This window comes from Watersipora subatra, chromosome 5 (genome assembly GCF_963576615.1).
Source record: "Watersipora subatra chromosome 5, tzWatSuba1.1, whole genome shotgun sequence".
NCBI classification, from domain to species: domain Eukaryota; kingdom Metazoa; phylum Bryozoa; class Gymnolaemata; order Cheilostomatida; family Watersiporidae; genus Watersipora; species Watersipora subatra.
Window position 1 is genome coordinate 47,130,539 of NC_088712.1, and position 10,978 is coordinate 47,141,516.

Below are 10,978 nucleotides of genomic sequence, written 5' to 3' on the forward strand. Positions count from 1 at the left end.
TGTGCGTGCGTGCGTGTGTGTTTGTGTGAGTGTGTGCTTGCTTGAGTGCTTGAGTGCTTGAGTGCGTGTGTGTGTGTGTGTCGGGGTGTGTGTGTGAGTGCGTGTGTGTGCGTGCGTGCATGCGTGTGTGTGCATGTGTGCGGGTGTGTGTGGGATTTAAGCAAATTATGAGCAGATTCAAACAGTTTATTACTGTCCTTGTCATTTTAATCATAAAATTAATTTTTACCATAACAATTTTTTAGAATTTTTCATTTTAATTCTTTGTTCGTAATTATTAGCTTTCACACAATTTTTGTCACTGCATATTTAAAGCTTTTATATAGAAGAACTCTACTTTTCAATATAGAAGTATTTTATTTAAAACTTAATACCCCACAAAATCAGCATTTAAAATTCATTTTAATACGTTAAAATTATGATAAAGGTGACATAATGGAAAAAATTAGTTGTATGAAAAATCAGCATATAAAGCCAAGATGAATGATTATAATCACTTCATTTAGAGATTATCATTTATGACTTTCACATGATCCTTAGAAATTTACTTAAGAATTTCTTAAATACTGCATATATAAAGTTGCATATATAAAGTATATACTTTTATAGTGTATATAAATATTTTTGGTAGTGAAGACAACTAGACACTATGTTTTTTTCTGGGGAAAAAATTTGAAAAAATTTGTGTTGTAGATTGTTTGTAAATATTGTACTGCTCATTCAATATATACATATTTCTTAGTTGTCATTTTTTTCATTTATTGGTTTGAAAAAAAATTTGTTTAAATTTTATTTTTATAAATAATTGTTTTTAGATCAACAACGTTTTCTGGTATAAGAATATATTTACATTATTAGTGTTTTAGTTCTAAAACAAACTTTTGGTAAATAATCAATATATTACTGCAAATTTTAAAAGATTTTATCAGTAAGTATAAATATTTGTTTATCTTTTCAAGTGTTACTCATTGTTTTAGAGGATCTGACTGCCAAAATGTTTCAAGATTAAAATTGATCAAACTTACATGTATTTGCAGTTAAAATTTACAAATTTTAAATTTTTAAGGAAAGAAAATGCAGAAGTAAAAACCTGAACTTATCAAAAAATAAACTGCAGTATGAAAGTTAAAGCACATAAGTTATATATTTTTTTTTATTATATAGTTCAATACATCAGAGTCTTTATCACATCGGTTAAATTGTGACCTGCAGTTGTCTAGCCCTAGGACTATATGTCAATCGCACTTTCGCAAGATTATGCGAGGTTTGAAATTAAATAGTCTCAGTCGTGCCCCTTAACATCACAATAAAAAGAGAGGGCTAGTGCATAATATCATTGGGAAAACATAGTATGATGCTTAAAATCTGAGTTATTTATCATAGAAATAATCTGTACATGGAGAGCTAGTGACACTGATTCCTTTGTCATCTTCATTGGTTCTCTGGAGTTGGCGTACCTTCGCCTGCCACTAGCGTCATTATCGTAATTGATAAATATAGCCGGTAAGCAATAAAATAAGAGGTAAGAGCACACAACACCGAATAGGAAATTTGTGATGTCACAATTTTCGAGCTTATACCATTAAACATTTTTGCGGTAGACCTCTGGGGAAATCCTATAAACACCAACCAATGTCTGTCTCACCATGTCAAACGATAGCTCATTCGAAAGCCAAGACTCTGATGTATTGAAATATATGATAAAAAGATTATGTAATTGATGTGTTTGACTATAACTGAAGGCCAAATCACATTAGGTGTAAAGCAAGAAGAGTTACAAATTTGTGCACTCATTTCTGGTACGCATTTATTAGTCATTTCTTTAATATACATAAGGTAAAGTGTTGAAGAGAAATACACTAACTTGGTGAGATTACAGTATTGCAGCTGTAACAGGTTATTCACTGAATCAACATTCAATCAGATTTCCATTGCTCACTTAGGCCTAAACAGGTGAAATCTGTATAATTCCCATTTAAAGGCAATTTTAGACAAACAAAAATTATGCTTACATATAGAAAAAGGAGACTCCAACAAACATATTCATTTGCATTTTATCTATGCTAGAGAAGCCTGAGATACTGTAGAAAATGCATTTGTTTTAATACCCTGATACTTGTCAAGTCACAGTTGGTGAATGAAGACTCCAACAAACATTAATTGTTATTAGAATATTTATTTACTTGTATTTTATATTTATGCATCTATAATATAGATATACATATTATGTATTTTATCTATTTTATCTATTTTATGACAGCCTGGGACCTTGTGGAAGATGCATTTGGTTAATACCCAGCTACTTGCCAAGTCACAGTATAATTGACACTCTTTTACCTCAGAACACCAAGAGATACCTTTGCATATATAGTTACTAGTTACTAGCACTCTAGCAGTCTATTGAGCTTCATGAGAGGTCATCAGGTCATCAGGTGTAGCAGTAAAGCAGAGAGAATAAGTATGGTTGCATGGAACAGATGTCAATGTGTGAGTTTACCAAGCTGAATGGTGTGTGTTGGAGTCTTGTTGACTGCGTTTTTTTATCCCAACTTCTAACCGTGGCTCTAAACAGACAAACAGTCTGACATTATTGACATTGTAGTAAATATTAGTTTTTGAAACTACATTTTAATATCTTGTTCTTCTATCATTACCTATAGTAATCTTTCTCTAATTTTAATTGTGTAATAGTGTTATTCCTGAAATGGAGCTGATGATATAATCACATTTACTTGGACCCACACACTCTCTCTTCTGCTCACTCTGTATCCAAGATCTAACAAGCTATTATCTTAGTTTTCTTTTAGTGTGTTGTGAAAATAGATTCCAAATTTCAGGTTCTACTTTTTATGTTTTATGTCTACTTTTATTAGTTTTCTTAGCGCTTAAAAATTTCAAGTTCTAAGGCTATATCAAACATGCTAGTTTTGGTAATTTCAAGTTTTAAGGCTATATCAAACATGCTAGTTTTGGTAATTTCAAGTTCTAAGGCTATATCAAACATGCTAGTTTTGGTAATTTCAAGTTCTAAAGCTATATCAAAAATGCTAGTTTTGGTAATTTCAAGTTCTAAGGCTATATCAAACATGCTAGTTTTGGTAATTTCAAGTTCTAAGGCTATATCAAACATGCTAGTTTTGGTAATTAACTATTTTTTTCAACACAGAAAAATAGTTTTGATACTTGATTATCTGGTTACAACCGATGCACTAATGCTTTGCTTTTGTTTGCTCTGTTGCCTAGTTTTACTTTTCATGTTTCATTAGTAGTTGACAATTAATCTGGTTTTCCAGAAGAGGAAAAATTAGGTTTTTGTTATTGTTAATAGTTGTGGTGATAATGGAATACACCAGGTGTGACAGAAGTGTTGCTATGTTGGGTAAAGAACACCAACTACATGTAGCTCTGGTAACATGGTTACCCTACCATTGCATGACTCATAATATTCCTACTATGTACCGTACTTTTCGGACTATTAACCGCACCCTTATACAAGCCACATCTGCTTTATTTAAAAAAATGATAATAAAACAATACATAGGCCGCACCTTTTGTATAGGCCACAGAACTCAGGACAGTGTTTTTTAACACGGCAGCAACTTTGCTAGTTAAAACGGAACAGTGCCGTTAGGCACTGTTCCGTATTACCTGATACTTTTTAACCAAGTGCCTAACGGAACAGTACCGTCAGCCATTGTTTCATACTTTCTTTCACCGCTAGAGGCGCACTAATCGGAGATGTCGGTTGATGCGGCCTAGCGATAAAAGAAAAAAACACAGAATATCCGCACCATTATATATACTGCATGGCTCAAAACATAAAAAAGTAGCGGCTAATAATCCGAAAAGTACGGTACATATTTTTAACTTTGAAGTCCCTAGAATAGTAACTATTCAATAATAGCTATGAAAAAAAAAACATTATATAACTGTTATATAATTTTTTTATAGTTAAAGTGATTTAAAGCTTCCTTATCAAATAAGGAAATAGTTTCGTTAGGGAAAAATCATTTTTTAAGATAAAATGATCAAAGATAAAAGTTAAAATGATCTCTAATTTTAGGAAAATTAAAAGAGATACATAAAAAAAGTAAAACTGTAGAAAATATAGAAAATAGCATTTACTTTGTAATTTCAGCTGACAATAAATACCCAATATAAACTTAAGCTTTACTATAATAAGAGTCGTATTTGTTTGTTTGAAGCCAAACTAAAAGCTGGTAGGAAAAATTTTGCGCCGCACAGAAATCAAACTCAGATATTTGACTTCAAAACCAGATATTACCAATGTACAACTTGATCACCTTTTGCTCTTGAAAAATAACTGTGCTCTTAGTCATCAAACATGATGATCTCTCATGGCGCAAGACCGACAGCCTACTAGTTAGATTAACATGCGTGTAAATGCATATAGCATTTTTATAACAAACATTGGAATGCATGACCGACATGTTCAGGTATTCTAGTTTTAGTTGAATGCCGCTTGCTCCGAACTCGCTATCATCACATTTCATATGGTTTTATTATATATTCTATATTTCTATATTCTATATTTCTATATTCTATATTTCTATATTCTATATTTCTATATTCTATATTTCTATATTCTATATTTCTATATTCTATAGTTTTAAAAATCAATTAGTTTACAACTAGCAGCAACTACATTTGCTGATGCGGATGCTGCCTGGTTATTGCTCTGTTATGAGCGGCTAGAGTTGACATACATACAACTACTTTTAGCTTCAGGGACTTGCAAGGTGCCATAAGCAAACTTGTGTTGAAGAAGCAATGCATATCTGAGCAATTTATAAATACAGTAGATTATATATTGAACTAATATTTCATAATATTTAAAATAAATTTGGTGGTAATAAAGCTAAAAACTTAGTTGGTTTGTTGGCAATAGTCGTTCTAGAGCCACGGCTAAATATATATACCTACATTTTAACCAGTTACAAGAACTCTGACGCTTTGAAGGAATTAAAATTTGATGACTGCATAAAATACTCTGTTTCATAGCATAGTTTTAGCAGATTGTTTTTTCTAAATGTGTTTCTAAAAGAACTTCAAGGCATATATAGTAGTTGTCCGCCCTCAACAATAATGCAAAAGGAGTAGCTTATGTTGCTAGTAAACCGCCTGTAAAGCTAAAGCACAGTAAAAAGTTGTAGTTTTTTTTATAGATTAACTTCAAAAGTAAACTCACAATTTGAAAACTCAGATGACAGTTTGTAAGCAATAATAAGCAACTTTTTATGTTTATATATATATATATATATATATATATATATATATATATATATATATATATATATATATATATATATACTTATATACATAAATGTACTAGCTGTACTACCTGGCATTGCTCAGGTAATAAAAAAGTTTTCGAATAGCAGACCGATTTGTATTTAACATATAACAACATTTGCCATTCTAACTTTCAAACTAAATATTATGATATAACTCTTTTGTGGGATTGAAATAAATTAAGAAAGAAATTAAAAGCAACTTTAAAAGTTTTCAAACTTTGTCAAACAACTTTCAGACTTCATATATATATATATATATATACTCTGAGTAGAAAGACCGTGTAAGCCAGAAAGCTACCACTAGCCTGAGACCGTTATAGATTATTTTAATGGTGGTGTATATGTTTATGTATTACATTATATATATATATATATATATATATATAATGTGGATATATATGTATATATATATATAATGTGGATATATATGTATATATAAATATATATATATATATATATATATATATATATATATATATATATATATATATAGATATATATATATATGTCTCAGCTCAATAAGAACCACGGTATCAACCCGATATATATATATCAAAATTTAACCAGTTACAAGAACTCGGATACTTTAAATTAACCTAAATTTAATGATTCTACAAAAAAAACTCTGTTGAACAGTGTGGTGTTAGCAAAGTGTTTTCCATTTACATGGTCCAACAGAACCTTTAAGGAATTAACAGATAGTTTTACCTGGATATGTTCTCATAAGAACTTTTAATGGTATGATGCAGTCAACATAAATATGTATACAGTAATCCCCCCACGTTTTGACTTCAGCTTTAGTGGCTTTGTAGCAAGACGGGTTTTGATGTCCTTCATTCAAATGCATATAGCAGTACACTACTCGTCTTGCCGATGAAGCTGATTATGTATTATACATCGTGACAAACAAGAGTTATTCTCTTTCATTTCTACAAACAGTGACTCCCTTCTCAAAATGAACCCATTTAACCACAAGCACAAACCTACCGACCAGATCAAGTCCGTACTAAAGCATAGTTGCATTATTTGCTTAAAATACTAAAGCTGAATATGCAATATAAACCAAAAATCAATCAAAAAAACTTCAAGTTATCTACTTGTTTATAAAATTTACATAATTCGCTAAAAAGAATGGGTGAATGCAGAGCACACAGTCTATTTGAGAAAAAGTCTTAGTTACTTACAGTTAGTTCTAGTCCTAGGTTGAAATTACTGTTATTAATTTTGTTGTAGTATTATACTGTAGGTTACTCTATAATAGTAGATTTAACCATATGTAATACCCTCATGTATACTGTATGTGCATATTTTACCATACTGCAGCTTTGGAGTATGTGTGCGACACAAATCAGACTGTTTAATATACAGTACTGTACTCGATTTTAATTTTTGGATTGTTTCAATGTCCAGGCATGACCTAGTTTGTATTAGTTGGAATAAATAGAAGTTGGCTGCACCTATTAGTTACGCCACTATTAGGCAAAATTTGCGCTTCATTTGACATGTCATGTTTTGTGTCAACTGATTATGTGATTACCATTACCCCATCAGAGCAACGCAGTCTGCGTTAGTGGCCAACTATGTGTTTATTACCGCTGAGCCACATGCCTTCTCTAGAGTGTCTTTCCATATAAAAGAGCGACTCGTCCGGTTAATCAGTGCATTTGTTATTGACTGCTCAGGGGGTTTGTTAACAACAAGTAAAAAGAGGTTTCCTAGAATGGATTCTTAGACAAAACTGGTTTTATTTGCTATTTTAGGAGCGTGCTTGCTAGTCTTTGGAGAAGCATATCTAGGAAGAAGAGGAGGAAGAAGAGGTCAATTTGTAAGTATTATTTATTTTCATAGTTACTATTTTTCTTGCAGCTTGATTGTTTGAACAGATAGTTGAAAGCTGAGGCTTGCATGTTTTCATCTCAGACCTGTTTTAAGTTCATGCACTTGAATGACGTTAATCGATTTAAATATATTTCAAACATTTTTAAAATTATTATCAATTTAGTAGAGCTTAATGCGTACTAAAATGTTTTTGTTGTGTAAAAATAGCGTCTGCTAATTAAGGCAGATATTTATCTGCTGATAAGTTAATATTCTTTGTACAATATTCAACTCTTCAAAGTAGAAATTAATTTATTTACAAAAGATTAAAAAAGTTATCAAAAAAAATTATCGTTTTTGTAAGCATGAAATTAGATTGAGTGCAAGTTGGAGCAGACTTGCCTGTGCATGCCGATGCAACAAGGATTGCTTTATCGTAATACTTTCTGCATTCAATCATAATTTCCTTGTTTTTTTTGGTTTTTTTTGTTTGTTTTTTAAATTTCTAAACTTCATTTTTTTCATTTATAAAGCTGTGATGTTTTCAAAAATTTTAGACTGGTTTATCAACAATTAGATCATGTCAAAACAAAATTGTGCTCATTCTTCATGTACTCAGTTAAAAATTTGTATATGGAAATTATCTTAAATTTAGGATTTTAAAATAGCGACTGCTGCCACTAACACAGCAGACAGAATCTAGGTAAATGTCTAACTCCACAAACCCGTACTTTGAAAACTTGCATGTGTATTCTTCTTTCTAATACTGCATCTTGAAATACCTACAGATAGAAGTAAGCAGACGCAAAAGACAAACTACGGGACCACTAGATTGCGGGGGTACCTATACCGCTCCTACCGGATTCTTCCATACTCCAGGGTTCCCAGTCTATCATCTAGACAACACAACATGCAGGTGGCACATCCAGGTATCTCATCCCTATGAGCGAATCAAGCTTGAGTTTGTTCCAATGATAAGCTTGCACAGCTTCGTGAGTGAGGATGGCACCAGATACTGCTTCGACTATGTCAAGGTCAAAAACTTTATTTTGTGCGCACATTTTGTTAGCAGTTGTTTATTTTTTATAACTTGGCGGTCTTGTCATAAAAGCATCTTAGATAGCATGAAAGTTTTTTTCTTATAAAAAGCTTGTGATCAGAACTCAAAGGTGAACTTACACAAACCTTAGTTGACTTTATCAGAAATTATAGCTATACTTTTATCAATTATTTCTATCATTTGAGACTATTTTTGATGATTGGGGTGATCTGACTACAAGGATTTTTCGAGATTAAATTAAACGAGGCTTTATCGCAGTTTCAGTTTTAAACAAAAATGTGACCGTGACGTCTATAGTTGCACTTAAGCAAGATACCGACAAAATAGAGACATGTAATGCTGCAACTTGCACACAATATCCAATATCGGTAACGAGAGAAACAAGCAGCCAAGAAACTAATGATGTCATTTAAACACATATGTTTCTTTTGAGCATTTTAACTGCGAAAAAGTTTTGCTGATTTAATCTTAAAACATTTTGGCAGTCCGATCACCTTAAACATCATAAATTATTGCAAATGATAAAAAATAACAATACTTTCTGACAGTCTCTTAAAACTTTGTGCAAATTGGTTTTTAATGAAGTTTGTCTTGTTAAAGATGCTACACAGGCTTTACACTTATCAAATTTAAAGCATTCACCTGGTTGAACTAGAAAAAATTTTCTTCATGCTGTTTTTAAGGAAGTAGGTTTTTAATTTGGGTTTTTTCTTTGACGTATTTCGATATTCTACCTGCAATGCATATAATCTTCTTAAAGACATGTTGTTAAACAATGTACAAGGGTTTAGATTTAGCTTTTATGATTACAACAAATGCATAAAGCAGTAAATAGTTGGTAGTTTTCTCCATTAAACAGTTTCTCAAAATAACAGCTTTTAACTTTTTTAAGTTGAACTTGTTTAAGGCTAAAACTTATTTCTACCAAACTAAACATACTGAAGCTATTAAATATTGTTAGTTGTTGCTCATATGCAGAAGTTATGATTAATTTAAAGGATACAATTATTTCTATTCTAGATCAAAAATTCATTTGCTTAGTAAAAAATTAAAGCAAACTTTATTTTACCCCAAAATTCTATTTTGAAAATAACGTTTTTTAAATTATCATGGCAATTTGCCATGCAACAACAAAAAAACATCACACATTTTGTTTTTTGTTGCTTTAAAATGTTATCAATGATAGTACAAATAAAATATTTTGATATAAGACAAAGAGCTTCACAAAATTCACCATCTATTTAAAAGGTTCACGATGGAGACTCAGCCGATGCTCCATATGAATACTGGTGTGGTCACGGTATTGCCCCTTCCCTCTACTCCACTGGAAACAGCATGTACTTGGAATTTGTCAGCGATTCATATCCAGCGAGTTATAGAGGCTTCATGGCAATATATGCAGGTATGGTAGTTTGTCTGGCTTCCTTTTAAGTTTGTTTAGCTTTATTGTATTGCAATATATTATGTTTTGCACTATATTTTAGTATTTAATTTTATATTATGTTATCTTATGTTATACTATTTGAGTATGCTATCAGAAATCATTAACTGTAAAAACTGTACGTTCAATTATTCTGTGCAGTATGTGATACGCGGTATGTATATGAACTATTATGTTTAGAAATTAGTCGATTGACCCAGGTGCTAGGGTGTTGGTTCAACATATCACATGTTGTTAGTTTGATTCTCATACAAAGTAACTTTTCATCTCAACGTATCACCATAGCTTCAGACAGATGGATGAACACCTTTGATAAGAGTAAAGATCATATTATAGTTCAGTATTGTATTATGCTATATACTATATTCTGTTATGTTTTATTCTATCATATTTTATCGGAGTATTATAACTTTCTTGATAGGAATAAGAGCAGACAACACTACTGAATGTGTTGACCTAAAAAAGATTGAGGAGCCTATGAGCTTGCCAATGGATGATGAACCTAAGCAATCACCCCCTGACTCTGGCAAAGAAGCCGTGTAAGGCTCAACAGCCTCCACTGTGCTTCTGACAAGTTAAACATAATATTAGCTACTTAATAACATCTGCTCGTCTTAAAGATCTGCAGTAGCTAAAATATAAGATTGGAACTCAGCCTGGCACTGACCTACTGCTCAACATAACACTAACACGTATTGAATTTGATTCCTTGCAAAACTCTGATATATTGCTTAAAATTTTAATATAGAAAGTATAGCTGCACTTTAGCAAACATATCAAGCTAACAGCTTTACTTTTGCTGGAACTTTTGCTGGTACAGTGGGCCAAAATGGTGTAATTTTTTTAACTTCTAACAGTTCTAACAAAGTCTACAAGTGATAGTCTATCATAGCTCAGATACAAAGCTAGTCAACAGACAGGGCTAATAAATCTGATAGAAACTTACATAATATCTGTATGGAGGCAAAGAGAAAGCTATGTAACACCAATATGCCAAGTATAACTATATAGCTCACATTTACCAATAAGAATGATTTGGTTTACTCTAAACACACTTGTTTATACATGATGCATCATGGGTAATCACAATACACCAATGATTATTGAATATTTACTAGAGTGGAGTTTATAGAGCTTCAAAAGGCTGCCAGTTTGGGTGAGAGCCAGCAATTTTAGGAGGAAGCTATAAACAATGAACCATATGTTATTGTTATGATTAAAAAAAGCGTGGTGGATTTTGCTAAAAAATTGTGCTTCGAAAATCGATTAGCTGATAAATCTAAATGCTGCATGATCATAAGTGTTGCCTTTTACAGGTTTTTCTTAAAATTGTAGGTTTTTATG

General features: G+C 31.6%; 1 protein-coding gene across 1 annotated transcript; it reads left to right on the forward strand.

Moving 5' to 3' along the window:
- The first annotated feature begins 6,897 nt into the window (after nt 1–6,897).
- Nucleotides 6,898–10,410, forward strand: LOC137396428 (inactive serine protease PAMR1-like). The gene is made up of 4 exons (XM_068082708.1): nt 6,898–7,140; nt 7,922–8,167; nt 9,442–9,595; nt 10,056–10,410. Exons 2-4 carry the CDS (start codon nt 8,105–8,107, stop codon nt 10,175–10,177), a joined length of 339 nt encoding a protein of 112 aa, XP_067938809.1. The 5' UTR covers nt 6,898–7,140; nt 7,922–8,104; the 3' UTR covers nt 10,178–10,410.
- Nucleotides 10,411–10,978: the final 568 nt, after the last annotated feature.